Raw genomic sequence first — 21,543 nt, forward strand, 5'->3', positions numbered from 1 at the left:
GTTGAGAGAGATTGAGTACTGAACTAACTCCTCAATAGACCTGCGAAGTACCATATCCATTATTCTTCCTCCAGGAAGGCTTTCTCTTTTAAGTAAATAAGAAAAAATAACATTCATGTTCTCAAACCTGATCAACGTGAAGTGGCGTATGTGAGCTTCTATATCAGTTTCAAAGTTAGTACTGTTTTAGCAGGCTTCTTCCTGCTTAGAACTCTTGTCTCTCTACTCGAAGTAGAGACAAGGGTAAGGGTCATTTCGATACTGAAATGACAAAATATCATGTGAAGCTTCACAGCTTCCGGTCTGGATGGCTTCTCTAAATATGTAGAAGTTCATTGAGCTTATGGTTTGAGTACTGGGTCTGATTAATTTCAGTGTGTAAGCTTTTTGTTGATTTTCTATACTAAATTTAAAATAAAAATAAAAAAAGAATTGAAGATCATTGATTTTTTGCAAACTACTTTTTATCTGACCCTGTAATCATTTTCAAGAATAATTATTAGAACTGAGAAAAATAGGCAAGTGGTATTGTGGTTTTGATCTAATGCCTTTTAGTAAGGACTCTGGGGATCATATGAATGTTTTCTTTGTAGATTCAAAGGGATTTTACCTTTCTAAGTTACTTCAGTGACCACCTGGTCCTCAAATTACATAGGAGGATGCTTTAGGTGGCTGCTGAACTGGATTGACAAGATGGGTTCAGAGATAGTGCGGGAGGAACAAAAGCCTCATTAAAGAACAAGCTTTCTGAAGCCTTCACACTGGGATTCCACGAATGGCAGGGTAAACATTTATTCATAAGCTGTCTGCAACCCCAGAGAAAGAACAATATCAACCAACCATACCCTCCCCCCATCCCCCACCCCATAGCTCCCAGGGTCTAAACCACCAACCAAGGAGTACACATGGAGGGACCCATGGCTCCAGCCACATATGTAGCAGAGGATGGCCTTGGTATCAATGGGAGGAGAGGACCTTGGTCCTATGAAGGATAGTGATAACTCATCTGGGAAAAGCACTCGATTCCAACCTGACTGCCTGAGTTTGGTCCTCAGGATTCACAGGTGAGATCTGATTCCTGTGAATTCTCTGATCTCCATACATGGGTGGCATACCATGCTTCACATGCGTACACATAGATGCACACATAAAATCAATAAATACTGTAAATTAAAAAAATAAATCATGGAAAACAATAGATTATTGGAGCATCACGTAATTCTATATAGCAATGTATCTCACAAGGATAGATTAGATAGGTTTGGACGTGTTGTGTTATTTGTTACCAAATGATTCTAAGATAGTAGAAGTCTTATTAACTATTACCTGTCGATTATTGAGCAATTACTATATGCTGAAAATTTCACATACATTTCTTTAGCTGTCAAAACAACTCTATGGGTCAACATTATTAAACAATATAACCTAAAAATCAGAAAGCCAGTGAATGGATGTTGTATGTCTTGCTAGCTCAAATCCAGGCCAATCCAGTTGTGGGAGGCAGAAATTCACTGTGCTTGCCTCCTTGGCTATTCTACCACTGACTGACGTTACACTTTAACATGGGGAAATGTTTGGCCAAATAATATTTTATTAATAAAAATATGTTGGATTTGCATTTATGGCACTAGGTTGTATTTGGGGACTTGATCTTAGTAAGCACCTGGCAAATAAATCTTACCTGAAATTCTCAGAGTGGTACACAGAATTTTAAAACAATAACTCTTTTAGTTTTATTTTATTTATGAGTGTTCTGTCTGCATGTATGCACGTACATCATGAGTGTGTGTGGGTATCCAGGAAGGATTGGATGCCCTGGAACTGGAGTTAGTTGCAGATGTTGGTGAAGCACCCTATGGGTGCTGGGAACCAAACCTGGGTTCTTCAAAATAGCAGCAAGTGCTCTTAACCACTGAGCCATTTCTCCAGCCTCAACATATAGTTTTAAATGTAGATTTGAATGTGTTGGATGTACAAACTCTAATATGCTATGAGAATTCTGCAGAAACTGTCTAGCAGGAAAAAAAATGAGAATAGATGATCTGAAATAAGGACTTGAAAAACCTTTGAGAAAAAGACAATTCCCCTAGTTCTGAGTGGTTAGTACTATTACTACAATGTCATTATTATTATTATGGCCTTAAAAAATAAACATGATGTTATTTCTGTCTCAGTGATGGAAGAATAAGGCAGGAGGAAAAGTTAGTCTGTGACAAAATGGCCTGTCACCTTGTCATCTTAGAGCAGATTCCCTCAAGCTGAAACATTCCCTGGGGTGAGGTGGAGTGAGGTGGGGGTGGAGGAGACCGGTGTCAGCAGTGTCAATTGTCTGGGAAGGTAAAAGCCTGCAAGATTCACAAGGCCCCTCCCTCCACAGCTATAGGAGGAGTAAACCACTTCAGGGGAAGAGATGCAGATGGACCTCACTGTAGTGACTCCTTGGCTCTGTAGAGCTATCTGAGTTGTGCAGAGCTGGGTGGTGGTGGGTTGTAGCCTTCATACTTTGTTGACTGTGTTGAGGTTGGCTCTTCAGGGATGTATCTGTTTTTGAGTTACCATGCTCCTGCAACCTCTTGCTAATACAGAAAAACCCATTTGCTTTGGCAAGCTGGACTTTGGTACAATAGTTATTTGGTCAACTTTGGTTCCCTTTCTGGGGTTCATAGATGTGTATGACAGCTCACCTGGGTCTCTCCTAGGTTATTGCACTTTCAAGGTTTTCTCCATATGGTTTTACTGACACACCATGGCAAGAAATGTGCTACCAACCTGATTGGCCATCAGCCTTGTCTGGCTCATTACACGGTCTAATTGTCCTGGACCCACTGGCATTTGGGAGCAGGCCATTTAGGAGATGAACAAAAATGTAGGAAATACTTTTATAACCAGGGCTTTTAAAAAAGAAAAATAAAAAGGCCAGAGAGCTCCCTTGCCTTCTCTGCCCTGTGCAGACAGAGCGAATGAGTGAGCGAGAGAAAGGAAGAAAAAGGAGGAAGAAAGGAAGAGAAGAAGGGGAGGAGGAGAGGAGGAGGAAGAAGGAGAAAGAGAAGGAGGAGAACGAAGAGGAGGAGGAAGAGGAGGAGGAGAGGAGAAGGAAGAAGGAGAAGGAGAAGGAGGAGGAAGAGGTGGGGAAGAGGAGGAGGAGATCATGATGATCATGATGAAGCAGCAGCAGCTGCAGCAGAGAGGGACCTCCTCCCCTCCGCCAGATAAGGAGGAGAAAGATAAGAGGGCAGCTGTCTGTGAGCCCGGAAGCTAGCCTCAACAGATATGGAGTCTTCTGAACTTCACACCCACCACAACTATGAGGAAGACATTTGGGTTGTTAAGCCATCTCGGGGATTCTTGGATTTTGTCTCTGCAGTCCAGTGGAGCTCAGATTGCTGTCCCACTGTGTCTGGAGTGGAACACAGGATAATTAGATACCTCGCTTTACAGTGTAACTTGTCCAAGGTCAGACAGCGATTTGGCAGCTAAATCAAGCCCAGAACTGGGCGTTCCTGCCTTCTAACTAAGATAAAATCTCACAAGTATCTTCTTTTGTGTGTGTGTGTGTGTGTGTGCGCGCGCGCGCTTCCCTTTTAATCTTTACATTTAAAGATGCAAATGAGAGGGCGCAGCAGGTGTTCCTGTCTCTTACAGTTTACCAGATTCAAACTCTTTTGAATCTAGGCGATTGGGTCCCTTCCCTCACTGTGTGGTCATTCTTGTCTGAGCTGCATGCATGCTCAAATAAGACCCATGATGGTCTCTACTCAACAGAGCAGCTGGTATGAAAGAAAGTAACAATTTATCAGTAAGCATAATATGTGTAATTTCTGGCTGAGAATCATGACGCTGAAAGAAAAGCCCAGTGAGGTTGAAAACCCAAACGAACCAAAACAAAAAAATGAGGACAAAAATAAGGGTTCATTTGTAAGCCTCGTATGGTGGCTCACACATTGAATCCCAGCATTCTAGAGGCAGAGGCAGGTGGATCTCCGGGTTCAAGACCGTCCTGGTCTACAAAGACAGATCTGGGGCAGCCAGGGCTACAACAAGAAACCCCTTCTGAAAAAAAGAATGCACAATAGCAGAGAAGGCGTTTGAGAACTGGTGGTTTTTTGGTATTTTTAACACTTCTGTACTAAGCCACACATGCTCTCAGGTTAAAGTGTTCCGCCGAGTAGAGAGGTGCTGGGAAGCTGGTCAGTTATTACCAGAAAAGTCAGCTTAGCTGCAATCTACTAAGTTCCTTCCTTCCTACAGGAAAAATTATGGAAGATGATCCCCCTTTGCGGCAGTTTGGACACTAGGGGGCTTCTAGTCTCAAGAAACAAGCACAGGACATTGCAGAAAACTCCTTACTATCCCAGTACCTGCATTTATTCAAATCCTCACCCCTAACTAAAACAAGCTATGGGCTTGACCATCTCTCCTCAGGCAAGTGATGGGACATGTTGTTAATGGTTTTATTAGGTAAAGGCTCTGACCAGGATATAAATAGATAATAAATGATCACAACTAGCTTCTGAGTCATTATTGGCTTGCTTAAGGTTCAGACTCGGCATTCTGACTCCTCACAGTATTCTTTCCCCAACACTGGAGATTTTGATTGCAATGGCCAGAAGTTAGTTATGACTCTTTAGGAAAAGATACATTTATGTTCTGTCTTAGTATGGGCTTCCTATTTTTAATATTTTAGCTTGAGATAGCAAAGATGATATAAGATACATGCTAAGTAGATGAAAAGCTGCTGGCTTTAAAGATATAAACTTTGGAATATAGTCTTGTGCCTTATTCTGTGCATTTGTGTGGTGTGTGTGTGTGTGTGTGCATGCATGCGCGTGCGCGAGTGTACGCAAGCCACACGCATGCATGCCAAAGGTCAATCCTAAGTATCTTTCTCTACATCTCTAACTTTTTCAGACAGGGTCTCCTACTTAGCCTGGGGCTCATTATCTGCTGCTGGATTACAGTCAGCAAGTTCCAGCAAGCTCCCTGTCTCCATGCAGCACCACACCCTGGCTCCTTGTGCTTTTTAAGTGGGCACTAGGAATCTGAACTCATGTCCTCGTGCTTGCACAGTGAGTACTTTACCTACTAAGCCATTGTTTTTTCTAGCAAAGACTAGAGTCTAGTGATGTATTTTTAGCAAGTTTACATTATAATTAATTAGCTAATGAATGTATAAGGTATTTTACTTGCATATACATCTATACATCCCAGGCATCAGATCTCCTGGGACTAGAGTTACAGGTGGCTAAGCCATCATGTGGGTGCTGGAATGGAACACTCACCCTCTGGAAGAGCAGTCACTGCTTTTAACCACTGGGCCATCCCTCCAGTCCCTATTTTATGTGATTTTAAGAAGAAACCTGGTGTGCAGAGAGTTAATATTTGAAAAAGGCACATTCAAGCCATCTCTCATCATGAGAAATGTTTCTTTATTTGAGATGTGGCAGGGGAAGAGATGTTTATGGTCCTTTGTCTATGCCTTTCTCCCCCAAGGATGAGAGCAAACAATATTGATAAAAATGGGGAAAGCTGAAAATGCCCACAGACTAGAACCAAGACTCAGCTTCCAAGGGCAGCCTGGGCAAGAGGCACAAGACAAAGGGTTCATCTCTGGGGAGATGAGCCAACCTTGCTATTCACAAAGGCAGCAGACAGAGCTCCCTAATTAGGAGACAATGTGGGGCATTCTGCCGGAATGGGCTATAGGCTCCCGAGGCACATTGAGGGGGTTGTAATGAAGTTATAAAGAGTGAACTTCTCCTTTGCCATTTTTTAAAATGATCAGCTCCTGTGGACCCATGAGCAAGAACTCTTTCCCAGTTTGAAGTCAATCTGAGAGTATGGGAGGGCGAGATAAATCTGAGATCCACAGTCCAGTGAGAGCTTTCTCCAAGAAACAAATAGCAACGTGGGCACCTTTATCAATAAAAGTAGAAGTAGGAGGCCAAGGTCAGCCTCCTGAGGTTCAGAGAAATTTTTTTATAGTTAGGCCTTCAGGTGCTTTGAGTCTAAAATATGTTCAGGTAGAAAAAGAAATTATGGATTCCTCTCAGCTCTCTCTGCTTTTTCCCCCTCATTTTCTGCTCTCTCTCTCTCTCTCTCTCTCTCTCTCTCTCTCTCTCTCTCTCTCTCTCTCTCCCCTCCCCCCTCTGTGTGTGTGTGTGTGTGTGTGTGTGTGTGTGTGTGTGTGTGTATGCATGCATGCATGTGTACATGTGTGTGAGATGTGAATGCTTCCTCATGCCGTCCCGGTGTCTGGCTGCAGACACATTCAACACTGTATCCTGCTTCTAACTCTATTCTTATCCCTGTATCTTCTGCTCTTATCTGCGTTCTCCAGCTTTTACCATGCAGAGCTATAGATCTTTTGAGATATAATTAGCCAAATGCCATTCCATACAATTCACTCTAGTTGGCAAGTCAACCAAGTAGACCATTTAGGATACAATCTTTGGCAGTTCAGCTCCATGTCAACTTGGAAAATTAGTTTCCTTGTTTCCTCTGTGTCTTACTGGCCCTGCTCTGGAGATCCCAGCAAATTCTCAGCAAATAAATAAATAAATAAATAAATAAATAAATAAATAAATAATGGCTAAATGAACGTGATCACTCCCATTTGGTCTCTGAAGGAGGGCAGCAAATAATAATCTTCTTCATCTGAAATCTGAACAAATTGAAGGGGATAGAGTGACAGGTAGAGCCCAGAGTATCACCATCTCACTGCTGGTAGCTAATCGAAGCCTGTCACCTGGTGAGGGGCAGACATGTCTTTGGCCTGAGCCCTGAGCACAGCACACACAGCCACTCCTTTCAGTCTCTGCAGTGAGATCAGAGCAGGACTCCTGGGTTCAGAGTCACTAGGTACCCTGCCTCTCCTGACCCTTCAGTTTGTCTAGGTGACAGGCATGCGTGCAGAGGCCAGGGTTTGTAGGAAACCAGAGAGCTGGGGAGAAGTCTTCCATTCACTACAGCTAAAATAGGAAACCACTTCCTCTGGGGAATTATAATATCGAGTTTCAACTGTGACTTTCTTTTGTTAGTTCAGTCTATTAAAATATTGGCCCACAAATGTCCTTTACTGCATGATGAGGAGAATTAAGATTTCAAAATCCAACCGATTGCTAGTTTCTACTATTGTGCATAAAAATTAACTCTTTCAGGGAATGATGGTATATGCTTGACACCACAGCACCTGATAGGCTGAGGCAGGAGAATTGCTGTGAGTTGAAAGCCCTGCCTTGGATGTCTAACAATACACTGCCTTAAAACCCCACAAAATATGACATCAATTCTTATCTACTGTCAACCGTCCTCAAAAATGCATCTCTTTACATACTGTGAAAAGACAAAACCCAAACAGAAACCATAGACAACTCCTGAGATGATGACGAAAGAAAAGAATAATAATTTTATAGTAGCACAGAAACCATGATTCATTAGAAACCTAACTATACACAATGCATACTGGCCATCTAGCTAAAATATGTATTGTGGTCATTTCCCATTTTGACAGCTCAGTGTGAAGCCCTTAGTATATTAAATGTGATTTAATACCTCACATTTTCCAACTTATGAATAAATTATTGATTTAAAATTTGTCTGCTACTTTAATGTGTAAAGGGATAATATATAGAAATTACATGACATTTTACATTTTCAAGGTAATTTGTAGACAGCACCACTGGGAGCGGGTCAGAGGCAGCATACACATTATTTCCATGAGTGTTCTAGGGAATACAGTCATACAGATTGCTATGCTTAGAAATTGTACCTAAGTAGACTGTGGGGTAAGGTGACTCAAGTTTACAAAAGCACATTGACAGGAAGTGAGATGAGCAACTTCATTTGGTATAGCTATGCTAGGAGTATGCATAGCATGTTAGTATTGCTCACATGACTTTAAATAGGGGCCAGGAACCTTGTTCCCTGTGTCTAAGATTGACAAAATGTAGTAAGATACTTTCGCAGTAGCTTTTCAAATCAGTCTCAACATGGGGTGTAGGAAGCAGAGGGATTGGTTCACAATGAGGGAAAGAAAGTAGTTCCCTGCTACTGTACTGACAACTGGCAGTTGTGCCAGGTGGAACATCTGAGGTGAGATCCACAGAGCCCTTCAGGAACACACGTGCACTTTCTCATTGGTGAAGAGCTGACGGGTGTCACAGGAGTGAGTAGCCAGGTAAACTTCTCTTCCCTGGTTCCATCAGCATCTCTCCTGTCTACAGTTTTCTTTGGTACCCACAGTCTTCCTGCCTGTGCTTCGAGGGAAACCTTTGGTATTAGATAAATTTACAACACTGAGAACTTCCCTCTGCATCACTCTCAGGTCTGATTTTTATAAACTCTTTTTAAGACTATTCCTGTTTCTATTGCTATGCTTTGAGAAAAGCTTGTGTTTCAAATACAATGACTATCCCCCATGCCCTTTTACCATTTGCTTGAGAGCTCGTGGCTCCCTACACTGCTCTATCCTCTCTTAGTGCTCTATCTAACCTACTTTGCTGGAATGTCAACTGCTTGACTCAAAGAACACACAGTGACTGAGCCAGCCAAAGCTTGAAGTCTGCCAGAGAATCGGATGTAATCCAGTAGTCAACTGAAGGCATCGAGAATCCTGATTCTTTCTGTATCAGGTATCCTCATTCAAACATTGTGAAATTTTATCATCATACCTGTCATCCTATGCCACGGACTGGGGTTTCTTACGGGGTCCCTAGTTCCGTGGGACGATGGGTTCTGGCCAGGTGTGCACGGGATTCGGCATTGACAAACAGACTAGACACGAGTGGTGTAGGGTCTGAGTGTATTTCTTTAAAAATGACATGAGGCTTTTACAATCATTGTAAAAGAGAGAAATGAAAAATCTGGCAGCTCAGTAGTCGAGGTACATATGAGGCCACCTAAAACACACTAGATCTAAAACAGCAGCCATCTCCTCTGGACTGGTGCAGCACCCCTGGGCTCAGTATGTTCGGGCTGCATGGTTCTGGCCAGAGAGTCCCAGGGGGCTGCGGGTGCTCCAGCCAGGAGGGTAGAGGCTTGAATCTGGAGTCCTCAATGCTGAATGCTAGAGTCTTCAATGTTGAATGCTCGAATCTCGAATGCTCAATCTCTTGAATCTGGACTGGTGCTGCATCCCCCGGGCCCAAGCACTCTGGGCCGGGGGGGGGGGGGGGGGGGGGGGCTACAGACTTCCACCTAGGTTCTGGTTCTAGTCCGAGTGAGAGCGAGTCTGAAAGCTGAATGCAGACTGCCTGCTGCTGACTGTTGAATGCTCTTTCTGTAAGCTTTAATGCCCTACCCACAATGCTGGAGGCAATTAGTTTGGATGGCTTAACATTCCAAGCCAGGGTTTGACTAGGATGTTGGAAGGTCGGTGAAGGTCAGAGAGCAATGTCCGAATTTTCTTTTTCTAGCTGTTAAGAAATGATATCTTGGTGGGCCACTAGCACACAAGTATGAGGACATATCTGGGCTACCTCTGAGTTTGGGGTGCCAGGCGACAATGCGGAGGCAGGAGACTGACTTTCCTTGAAGTTTACGCCTCAAATACTGCCATCACGTAAAGTGTGCGTGGCAATCCTACCACCAAAACATGGGTACTTTGTGGCTAGATGGCCACCATATCTGATTCTGACCAAGAAAAGACTGCATATAAAGGTCTCATCATCACTTATCAGAACCATGGCATCAAGACTCAACCCTAAGTGCAGGCAAATGGAGATTTTAGCTTTTGCTGCTAACTAGTACCCTCAGAGCTCACAGGGACTAAACTCCAACCAAAGAGTACACATGGGGGGACTCATGGCTCCAGCAGCATGTGTATAGCAGAGGATGGCCAAGTCGGTCATTGTACTGGCTGGTTTTGTATGTCAACTTGACACAGGCTGGAGCTATCACAGAGAAGGGAGCTTCAGCTGGGGAAGTGCCTCCATAAGATCCAGCTGTGAGGCATTTTCTCAATTAGTGATCAAGGGGGTAGGGCCCCTTGTGGGTGGTGCCATTCCTGGGCTGGAAGTCTTGGGTTCTATAAGAGAGCAGGCTGAGCAAGCCAGGGGAAGCAAGCCAGTAAGGAACATCACTCCATAGCCTCTGCATCAGCTCCTGCTTTCTAACCTGCTTGAGTTCCAGTCCTGACTTCCTTTGTGATAACAACAACGTGGAGGTAAGTCAAATAAACCCTTTCCTCCCCAACTTGCTTCATGGTCATGATATTTGAGCAGGAATAGAAACCCTGTGAAGGTTCTATGCCAGTGTAGAGGAATGCCAGGGCCAGTAAGTGAGAGAGGGTGGGGTGGTGAGCAGGGGGAGAGGGGAGGAAACAGGGGATTGTTTTATTTATTTTTTTTATTTTTATTTTTTTTCTTATTTTATTTTCTTTTTCTTTTTTCTTTTGGAGGGGAACCTGGGAAAGGAGATATTGTAAATAAAGAAAACATCTAATAAAAAGAGAGAGAGAGAGAACAACAGGGAAGAGAGAACAGAACATGAAGGTGAACCTGCTAGACAATGGTGATTCCAACAGATATGAACTAAAAAATCTCTTGTTCTGCTCCCCAGGGGTCAGAAGTACTTGGTTCTGTTCCCTGTGTTTCACGGCTACATCAGTGACTTCACATAGCATACCTTATTTGTTTAAAGGAAATTCCACTTGCACCAGAGCAAGTATAGCAATCGCACGATGTTGATCTGTTTATTAACTCTTCTGTTAATGTTCAGTTAGTGAGGCTCTGCTGTACCCACCATGCCGAGCACCACAGTACGAAGTTGACTCATGTGTATTACTGTCATTGAGCATATGTACTATCTCTAGTGCTTAATGAGAGATAGAGTTACTAGAAGAAAACCTCAACTTACAGTGATTTAAACCATATGAACGCTTTATTGTTTATTCACAAGGGTCTGGGCATGGTGGCACAGGCCTATGATTCCAGCAGAAAGAAAACTCAAAAGGAACTAAGGAGCTGACACTGTGAGGGTGTTGGGCCACATCTCCATAGCCTTCCCATCCTCATGGATATAAGATGGTTGTTTTAATGTCAAACTTTTAATGCTTTAAGAACAGGAGCAAAGACAGCTGGGAAGATGGGAGAACATTCTCTCAGGCTTCCCTGCTTGAGCATAGAGTGTTTTCCCCAAGGCCTCCTTAGTAGATGGTTGGCTCCAGGGGTGTTGAGTAACCACCACTGAGTTTAAGGGAAGTTAGAAAAGCATCTGTTGAACAAAGGGGGCGGGATTGGAAGCAATATTGCATATCCAACTGAAAGTGTTGTCACGAATGCCCGCAGTCTCCCATCTGCCCACAGTCTCCCATACCTTCATGATGCCATCTGACTACTCAATAGCCCTACTTCAGCCAAACACTCTGCTCCAGAGCCTGGAACAGGAGGCACACCAGCATCTGCTGTGTGGGAACTTCTGGCTGGGAAGAAACTTAAGAATCCTTTGAAGATGTAAATCGAATGCAAAGGTTTTCAAAGATATTATAATGTGTGTGCTTGTAGAGTCACACATGCCAGAGTCTGGAGGGTAATTCAGAAGATTTTATAGTTTGGGAAGATAATTATATGGTGGGATGAAAAAGGAATGAGTCTAGAGCCTGCTTTGAGTGAGCTACTAGAAGGATCTGGACCTGTCACCTCATCCGTGCAGTCATGTCCTTGCACAGATTAGATGACCCCTACCTCCCTTCTCTGAGGTAGGAGTGCCCATATCGCCATCACACTGACAGCTCAGAAACATTAAATGTAATTGGTTTCAAGCTCTGTTTTACAAATGAGGGGACAGACTCATCTGAGTTGTGATGTTGAGTCTCGGGAAATGCACCACACGAGGACTCCACACATAATTAATATTTCATTCTTACAGGATTCTAAGCTTTTGACTTCTTCATCTCTTCCTTTTTCATATTAGCCAAACCTCTCTGGTAATATTTACATTACTTAATAGAATGCAGATAATGAGATTTTTTTGTTTTAGAAGTCTATGTTTTAATCACATGCTTACAGGTTAATCAGCTGTTTCTCTGTAAAATGATAGCTACCTTGACGGCTTTTTTTCTCCCTTTTTTGGAGAATTAGATGAAGTCATCTATTCATAAACATAGTGTACTGACACACAGTAATGAAAGAATTTGCAGTTGGCGTGATCACAACGGATGCCTCCTTGACAATCCACGACACTCTCTAAAGCTCCTCTGAGCTTGAGAAAGTGTCCTAGACTGGCTCCCCAGTGGGTAGTGTGTGAGTGAGTGTCTGTGTGTGGGTGAGTCTGGCTGCCACTGTATAATTTTGTCTATGCTGGTATCTGCTACCTCCACATTACGTAGATATGAGCTATGTGATAACCAGGCGGTGGTACTTAGCTACATGTCAGACCTGTTATTATACGGCCACCACACTCAATAAGTGGTGATTTGCACAAGCAGAGTTAAAACGTAAGTTAACAAAGCAAAACTTCAAATCCAGACCTCTACACCTGAGATTCGTGGTTGAGCTAAACCATGTGACATTTTGAAACACAACTTCCCAGCCTTGGACCTATTCATACTTCAAGCTAGATTATTCTGGGCGTGCCCTGCACAGTTACAGAGCAGAGCCCTGGACTTGATGGACTAGCTACCAGAAGGTCCTTCCCAGTCTATGGGTCATGCTTACCCCAAACATCTCCAGACTCTGCCAAATGTCTCCCGGGAACTATTCTCTCTCTTCTCAAGAATATTGTGATAAGCTTAATGTGTATTACACTGCTTTCCTGGGAGGCAGACTACCTATATCATATTCCTACAAAGGAAAGCCTTGGAATCAATCACTTAAAACCTTTCAAACAATCTTGAAACAACCTGTCTCCAGCTGATGTTGACTAATTAAACGGTACACTCGAAATTTTATTATGAAATATATTCCTACCTATTTATTACTTCCAGCTGCTTTGAAAAGGCACATCACAAAAACTGTATCTGGGAAAGTATGTACTTCAAACGTTGCTAGTCCCAGATGGCAGCTTCCTAAAATAACTGTCCTCTGTGGAGACTCCAGAGGTCAGTCAGTCACCCACAGAACACGGCTGCGGCTTCCGAAGGGTTAAATGCTAATGGCAAGTCAGAACTGAGCAGGTCCTGAGGAGAAGCGGATTTTCAGAAAGGAAATCCAAAGGTTGTATAGTTAGATGTTAAGGTTGATCATGGGTTGGGGATCAGGGGAAGGGAAGGGGGCGGGAGGAGAAAGGAGGGTAGTGGAAAGAGGAGAAAGGGTGAGAGAAGGAGATAAGGGAGTGGGGGAAACACAGGGAAGAGGAAGAGGAAAAAGAGGAAGAGAAATGTCTTGAAAGAAGTTCCGAAAGGTTTGCAGCTGTTGGGAGAGGCTGGCTGGAGGAGTAGCTTGCCTTCCTTCTCTCTGGCTTTGCCCCCACGGAATCCAGCAGCCTCGAGTGGCGTGCCCAGATTTCTCATTCCTACGTCCACACCCGTCATGGTCTCTGCCCTTCAAAGTGATCACTTCTCAAGAGCCCCTTAAAGCTCACAGACCTCGCTCTACCCATCTCGGAGGCTACTTCCCATCCTCGTCCTCATCAAGGCTGCGCGAACACTGCAACCCCAGACCCCAGTGCTTGACCCAGAAAAGCAAACAGGGGTCGGGTGTGGCCTCGGCGCCCCCCGGGGAAGCTGCGGAGAAGGCGAGCAACTTTCTCCCTGGATTCCTCAGTCTGTCTGCCGCCCCCACTCTCGCGCGTCCAGGACTGCGCGGCGGGGCCGAGGGGAGGGGACAACGGCAAGGGGAGGGCGGGGAGGAGGCGGCGCGTGCCTCGCCTGCCAAAGCCGGAGTCGGCATCCACGGTGCTCCCGGGCCGCACGGCCACAGCCGGCGGGCTCTCCGGGCGGGTCCTCCTGACCCTCCACCCCAGCTCTCCAGACTCGCCTGGATCTCTGTCGGGATAGTGGCGAAGGCAAGAAGGACAGTCTTCGGTACCGCGCTGTCCCCGCCAGGGAAAGACAGCAAGTTGTGCTGCGCCCGGAACCCGCGAGGGACCGCAGCCGCCGCCCGGCCGGGTAAGTAGCGCGCCCCGGGGCCCCTTGTCCCGCGCCCGGGTCCCTCCTGTCTTTTCGAGCGAGCGGCGTGGTTCATCTGAGGTCCTATCGGCCTCCGGGGGGTGCTGCCTTTCTTCCCATCCTTATCCGTCCCTTTCTCAGAGCCGGCTGCAAGAACTTCCCCGTGCCACTTAAGCTTAGCATCCAGAGATCATTGTGTGTGTCCCTGTGTGCTCCAGGGTGCGGTGGGTGCGTCTAGCAGTTTTGGGGGGAGGATGGTGGCTTTAAGTTCATCTGGACTAGAGCAACTCACTCCAGCTGAGGAAGAGCCTCTCCCCCTTCCTCCCACTTCCCACCTTTACTGGTAACCCCCAGACCAATTCAACTTGAGCCTCCGCTCACAGCTGACAAGATTTTAAAAATTGTAGCCAGAGGGAGCTCCCTTTGGGTAGTTTCCAGAGCTGAGGGCGAGCTAGCGAAGTGTAGGAGACAAGAGTTTGCTGTAGGTTCTGAAGCTGGAGTTTGGAAGCAGTTTGCAGACGGAGCCGAGGGTGGGTGCTCTTCTGTGATCTTTGTGGAGAGTGCTGACTTTTGACATTGAGTATTGGAAAAGAGTGACTGGTCTGAAATGACCAGCAGGTGAAATCACTGAATCCAATGAGTCAAAATAGGAGTTGTGAACATAAGAGGCTTGCATTTGCCCTGGAAAATTAAGACAGAAGGCGTTCTCGGTGTCATCGAGTACTGGGAGTGTGTAACTATGGGTCTATCGAATGCATACACCCCGGTGGTGAATACTGTTAGTTAAGTTACAGTACTCTGTAATTGTAAGAAGTTCCTTCCATCATGTTGCTTGGTTGGCACACCCATCAAGTGATGCTGACGAGTTGCTAGAAACTAAGTGTGAACTTGCAAGTCAAATAAACAAACCACTGTATGGTTAATTTTATTTTAATATCTGGGATTATGTCTACTGCTAGTAAAAATGCTACATTGCTTTTAATGTGAGTATGTGAAATGAATTCACTGGCTTGGCAAATAGGAGCCATTTGTTTCTTTAAGTAAATAGCTGTCAGAGTTAATTTGAGAGCATTTTTACAGGAGATAAAGACATGGAAGAGCTTTGAGCTAGTTTGGCAAAACTTGTACAGAGATACGTATGGAGAGAATTAGTTCTTCCCATGTTTGAAGCATTAAAGGAAGTTTGAAGTTTCTTAACTGAAAATCGTGGAGCTTCTTGAGACATATAAATAAGGTAGACAAACTTAGCTCTCGATGTTTTCTATTCTGTTTTACCAGGGGCCACCATCATCACTACAAAGTATGAGAAGCTGATGGCAGGAAGCCTGAAGATCTGTTACAGCAAGTAGCTACATACACCCTGAAGAACTGTGGATTACCTGGGAGTTTCTAGTGACCACAAGCCTTCCTTCACACCTTCAAGACAATCACATTGGGTCCTCATTGCCCTGCCTGTTGGAAGATGGCGTCCAGCCTGACTTGTACTGGAGTGATCTGGGCTTTGCTTTCCTTCCTTTCTGCTGCCACCTCCTGTGTGGGGTTCTTCATGCCTTACTGGCTCTGGGGATCTCAGCTAGGCAAGCCTGTGTCCTTTGGCACTTTCCGGAGGTGCTCCTATCCCGTACACGATGAAAGTCGGCAGATGATGGTGATGGTGGAGGAGTGTGGGCGCTATGCCTCCTTCCAGGGCATCCCCAGTACCGAGTGGAGGATCTGTACCATAGTGACAGGCCTGGGCTGCGGCCTGCTGCTCCTGGTGGCCCTCACTGCCCTGATGGGTTGCTGTGTGTCAGAGCTCATCTCCAGGACAGTAGGAAGAGTGGCTGGGGGGATCCAGTTCCTGGGGGGTAAGTGACTTTGCCAAACTTGAGTTGTTTCGATAGAATCTCAAAGCAGTATTGAAAATTATGTTTCATTTGTCTACTGATGGCAGTTGTAATTGGCATTTAGAATGCAAGAAGAAATAGATCTGCAAGAAGAAATAGATCTGAAGTGGCCATGGTAAGATACCCAGCAAAGTCCGAGATTTTTACCTGAATTCTTTTACAGTGTCAGGGTTCTTTCATGCTTGTTCATCTTTAGATATATGCGTCCTTGGCCTGCTCGGTACAACATATATGACATAAGCATGTGTGGGCTGCGTGTAACATATGTGCTAGGGAGGTAGCTGGTATTTCATAGCATCTTGGTCTTTTTGTCCAACAGTAGACCCATGGATTGTCTTTGCCTCGCTAGACACTTGAGGTCTTTAGAGGCAAAGACTGCATAGAAAAATGCAAAAGGTGTTTGATTCAATACTGTGATCATGAAAAGCCAGTAGGACTCCTGGTGGATATAACACTGACTCTTGTTTAATTTTTCAAAGTGAGTTTCAGATGCCCAATTCCATCTTGGCAAGTATATTTATCACTATGTTACGAATACAGTTCTAGGTTGAATACAGTGCAAGATCTTAACTTTTCCGGTAACTTTTTCTGTGGGGGAAAGAAAAGAATACAGTGTTTAAAGAATGGTGTGTGCTGTCCCAAATGCGCTGGATAGTCTCAGTAACACCAGACAAGGTCTGACTTTCACTTGGCCCTCTTCCAACAAGTATTGCTTCAATATCTCTGGTCATATGGTTCTAATTGCGCTTTATATATTTTCCACTGGGCTTTTTCACCTCCATCCCTCAATCTGACTGGCTGAACTTGTCTGATTTACAATATGGCCTGGCGAAATATGACAGCCTGCATAGACGGTACAGACGGAAGGGAAACAGGAAGCTTGGAAAACCTGGGAAAATGTGCGCGCAACTTCATAACAAAGGAAAAGTGTACTGTTCTCCTACTTGGTATTTCTCCTTACAGTCTTTTGTGAAGAATTCAGAAGAAGAAAAAGCCCTTAAAATGACCATTTTGAGCTATCTGATACAGATTAGAGAACCCCAGTGCCTTATTTCAGATTATCTATCATAAAACTTTGTAATTAAGTGTGCTGAGAACAGGTATAGCAAAGTGGCTTTGGGTTTCCTGGCAAGACTTAGATTTATGGGCACTCCTTTGTTTTCTTATCTGGAATTAGCTTTGCTGGGGTTTCCCCGTCTTAGACGGTGCTGGGGTGGCAGTGCTTTGGGGGCTGCTTCGCTGGGGTTTCCCGTCTTAGACGGTGCTGGGGTGGCAGTGCTTTGGGGGTTGTCACTCTCTCCTGCCTGTTTCCCTATTCCTTTACTGACTTTAATACGTACATTTGCACAGAAATGTAGTAAAACTCTTAGGAAACAGGGAGGCTTTCACTGAAAGTGGAACTAGAAACACAGTGTTTGAAAACTTGTTGTCACAGACTTTTAGGGCAGAGCTAACATGAGGGTGACTGAGGAGGATCTTTTTCTTTAAGAATAAACGGAGCCTGCTGGTGTTTTACTTGGCTCACAAAAAATGCTTAGGCAGTTCCATTTTCTCCTCTTATGGTAAATATTACTTTCCATTTTTTTTTCATTTTAGAGCAGAGACTGCTATTATTTCTGGCAGAATAGGAAAATGCTTACAAAGAGAAATCAGCTTTTATTGATTACCTTTAAACGTGTAATGAAGGAAGGCCACAAGAAGTGAATCTGAGACCCAGGAGACTTCTCCTTCCCTTTCTAAGCTGGGTATAGATTTTCTTTTGAATTATGTGGAGCTAACTCTTCATTCTATAGAATACCCAAGGGGATAGACACTTGAGAAAGTTTTATGTATGTGTGTATATATATGTATGTATATATATATATATATATATAATAACCATACTTTGCTTTGTATATATGTTTCATGATCTCATATATAAATTTTTTTGAATTACATGGAGCTAACTCTTCATTCTATAGACTACACAAAAGGACGGACACTTGAGAAAGTTATATATATATACTTAGATAATCATGCTTTGCTCTTTTCTCCTTCCCTCCCTCTGTCCCTCCACCCCTCCATTCCTCTCTCCCTCCCTCCCTCCTTCCCTTCATCCCTCCCTTCTGTCTTCTGTTTTCTTATGGCATATGCTTGTGTTTCTGTGTAGTTTGTGTCCATATGTAGGTGCCTGCAGGGGCCAGAGATGGAATCAGGTGTCTTGCTCCTTCATCCTCTGCCCTATTCTCTTGAGACAGAGTCTCTCACAGAATCTGGAACCTGACCAGCAGCCTGAAAGCCTAGCCATGCTGGTACATTGTTAAAGAAATTGTACAAGAAAGCCTGACTTTTCACGTGTCCCCGGACTTGAACCCAGGTCTTCACACTCATGCACTGGGTTCTTACCCTTCTCACCAGCCTCCAGTCATTGGCATTGCCTCATTTCCTGTACATGTTTCTTAGGTCAGGCAAAAATCTGGTAGTAAAAACCTAAGAGGGTTATTAAAAAAAAAAGTCTACCTCTTAAATAGACGTGCCTGTTACCACAGAATATTTAGAGTCAAAAAGTAACGTGGAACATGCAGAGAGTTTGAAAATCTGTCGCTAACCATCAACAGCCAATAGGAGAAAAGGTGACAAGACAAAATGCCTTCAGAAGATTTTTTTCTCCAGTTGTTCATTAGATAATTGTTTCTTATTTTTATTCACAAAACTTATGTGGTTAGTAGTTTTATTTGATTCTTCATAAAGTGGGTGAGTATTTTTAAAGGCCAGGAAATGGTGAATCCTTGAGTTCTGAGAGTCTTGAGATTAGTGTCAGAATGTACAAGCATTTAGGAGACTGCCGGGAAAGAGACAGACTCTCTTACTAAAAATGAATCTCCAAGAAGGGTTATGTTTAGCTAAAGTGAGGGTTGTTCCAAAAACAACAGGAAGCAGCAGAATGGTGAGATACAGAGGCATCCTGCTTACTGGTGCCTGCTGGGTCTGGAGTCTGCCCATATGGTGTGACATCGGGCAGTATGGCCCCTGCAGTATTTTGGAACAAGGTAAAGGACAGAGTGTCATCCTTGAATTTGAGCATTCTTGTGATGGCTGATCAGAAGTTAAAATGTCTCCTTTCAGCCAGTAGGCCAACATAAAATGGGGACTTCTGTATAAAGACCTTCAATCTTAGGAATATTTCAAGAGATGAATAAATGCCACATTCCCTAAGATAACTCATAGGTGAACTTTATTGCTGCTATCTTTATTTGAAGGCATGCTTATGTCATAATTTAAAAATAGTGAGCATTAAGTTGTACTCTTTCTTTGGTTTTTAAAAGGCCTTAGAAAATATTATGTATAATAAAAATGTTAGCATGTGTGGGGTATGCTTAGGGTGCCTTGAAAAAAAATAGATGCCTGACTTCTGTCTCTCTTTGCTCTGTATAAAATTGTGTAGCCATTAAAAACACACACACACACATAGACAGGGAGAGAGAGAGAAAGAGAGAGAGAGAGAGAGAGAGAGAGAGAGAGAGAGAGAGAGAGAGAGAGAGAGATTCAGTTAATCTATGCCTTCTAAGACACACATATGATGGGTAAATGTTCTACCATGAAATTACAGCCCTAGCTCCAGGTCTTTAACTGAATAGCAATCTCTCTCTCTCTCTCTCTCTCTCTCTCTCTCTCTCTCTCTCTCTCTTTCTCTCTCTCTCTCTCTCATACATACACACTCTCACACCACACATACACATTCACACATTCTCTCTCACTTTCTCTCTCTTTCACACACACACACACACACAGTTTAAGGGGAACTGATATTTGCATTCTTGACAAGTTTCTAGGTGATCATGCTGTTGTTGCTTTTGGGGACACAATTTAAGCTGCTGTTTTATGAACAACATTTCTTATTTTAGGATGGTAAATGGTTGACTTCAAGGACTTAAAGTGAGTTGTGCCATGACCACATATAAGCTCCAGTAATCCAGCTATAGAGGTTCCTACCTTTGCAGTCTGCTTTTTGTTGGGTTGCCTTGTTCTTGTTACCTTTTTCTGGAAGTGAGTTTAAATATATAATATGCATTTCTCAATATGTTTATGATATCTATGCTATATAAAACTTGCCCTCATTTATCATCTTTCTATACCAGAAACAAGATTTTACAGGAGGAAAACTAAAAGCATGACCATAGTTTAGCTTCTGTAGTTGGCACAGAGTGGGTCTGGGTCTCCAGTAAGGAATTGTTCACTGGGATGGCCCAGGCAGCTGCTGGTCAACTCCATACCACCATGGTCACCTTGTAATGATTTGGTCAGGAGGGTACCTGAGGAGCTACAATGATTGGTAGAGATTTTCCTGGTCTTCAGCAGATGTACAGAAGAAGATGATCCATGCTTAGTGGCAGGACTTTCTGGTCACCCAGTCCCCAGCTTTCATCACACCTATCATGGGTACTGATAACATACAAAGAATAAGGTTGAGTTGGAGGCATAGTTGGTGGGAGCAAGAAGACACACTGTGTGATATGACCCTAAGAGTGCATACCAGAGCCTCCTTGCTCTAAATTCTAGGCTTCTGATATTCAGGAATGATGACACATTTGCTACTCATTCATAAAATCTACAACACTGAAGTGCGCATATTCATACCTTGTAATGTTTGTGAATAACATGTTTCAGGAAGCCATTGATGTCAGTTTTAGTTTTCACTTGAAGGGTTTTTCTGAGCTTTGATCTAAGACTTTTTCTGTTGTTTGGGTACTTTGCTATGGAGCTTCCAAGCTTCTCATGCATTCAACGTAGCATTCTTTTAGTTCTATGAGGGGTTCTAGAGAGATTACCAGTGAGCTTATTCCCCATGAAGAGTCCAGAGCTCTTCCCCAGAGAGTGTTCAGTAGGGCTAGGTTGAGCCCAAGTGGAACAGGTTAACAAGCTTCTCCAGGGACAACAGGCTCAGTTGGTGCACAGAACCATTGAACAAGCCAATGCTACTCACTGAAACCCTCATACTTTACTATGTATAAGTCATATTGCATCGGTCACAGTGTAAAGTATGTAGGTGTTGATTTAAGAGCCATCGGACTTGGTATTTGGGAATAAGATGTAGGTGAAGAACATTAGAATTGGTGCTGTGGAAATAGACTTGTTAATTCAGAGATTGCCTTCTTTATATTATCCTATTGGCCTTAGGCAATAGTTACCCAAGTACGTGCAATTATAAAGCAAAAGAGAACCAACTGTTATTTTCCATGCTATACTTTGGGAAAGATTATATTTCAAGAGCTGTGCTTGAGTTCTTTACCTTGAGATCTTATGATGCAACCTCATAATCTTTTGGTTTATGAATCTTAGGCTCTTGGTTTCTTTTGGGGGAAATTGTACTCAGCCCCACCCCCACCCCCACACTCACCCCCACCCCCACTCCAGTTTGAGTTATTGTTCTTCTTTCTTTTCTTCTAACATTGCATCTCTGAAATAAACAGAAATAATGACAATAATTCTTTAAAATGACAGAATATGGAGTTATCCATGCTGCAGGCTGGCCATATTAGCAGCACCATAACAATCTCTTCAGTTGCTGAGATTCCTGACTTGTTTTGGTTCCTCTCTATTTTTTCAAACTGGGGAGTCATGTGATTTTTTTTT

The 21,543-nt window shown here is 43.7% G+C and overlaps 1 protein-coding gene across 1 annotated transcript in view; it reads left to right on the forward strand.

Annotated features, from left to right (window-relative positions):
* The first annotated feature begins 13,655 nt into the window (after positions 1–13,655).
* Positions 13,656–21,543, forward strand: part of Lhfpl6 (LHFPL tetraspan subfamily member 6) — a 201,221-nt gene continuing 193,333 nt past the window's right edge. The window contains exons 1-2 of the mRNA XM_031373810.1: positions 13,656–14,044; positions 15,323–15,891. Coding sequence (XP_031229670.1) covers positions 15,507–15,891 — 385 coding nt within the window. The 5' untranslated portion in view covers positions 13,656–14,044; positions 15,323–15,506. The remainder of the gene's footprint in view (positions 14,045–15,322; positions 15,892–21,543) is intronic.

The sequence above is a fragment of the Mastomys coucha genome, unplaced genomic scaffold, assembly GCF_008632895.1.
Source record: "Mastomys coucha isolate ucsf_1 unplaced genomic scaffold, UCSF_Mcou_1 pScaffold16, whole genome shotgun sequence".
NCBI classification, from domain to species: domain Eukaryota; kingdom Metazoa; phylum Chordata; class Mammalia; order Rodentia; family Muridae; genus Mastomys; species Mastomys coucha.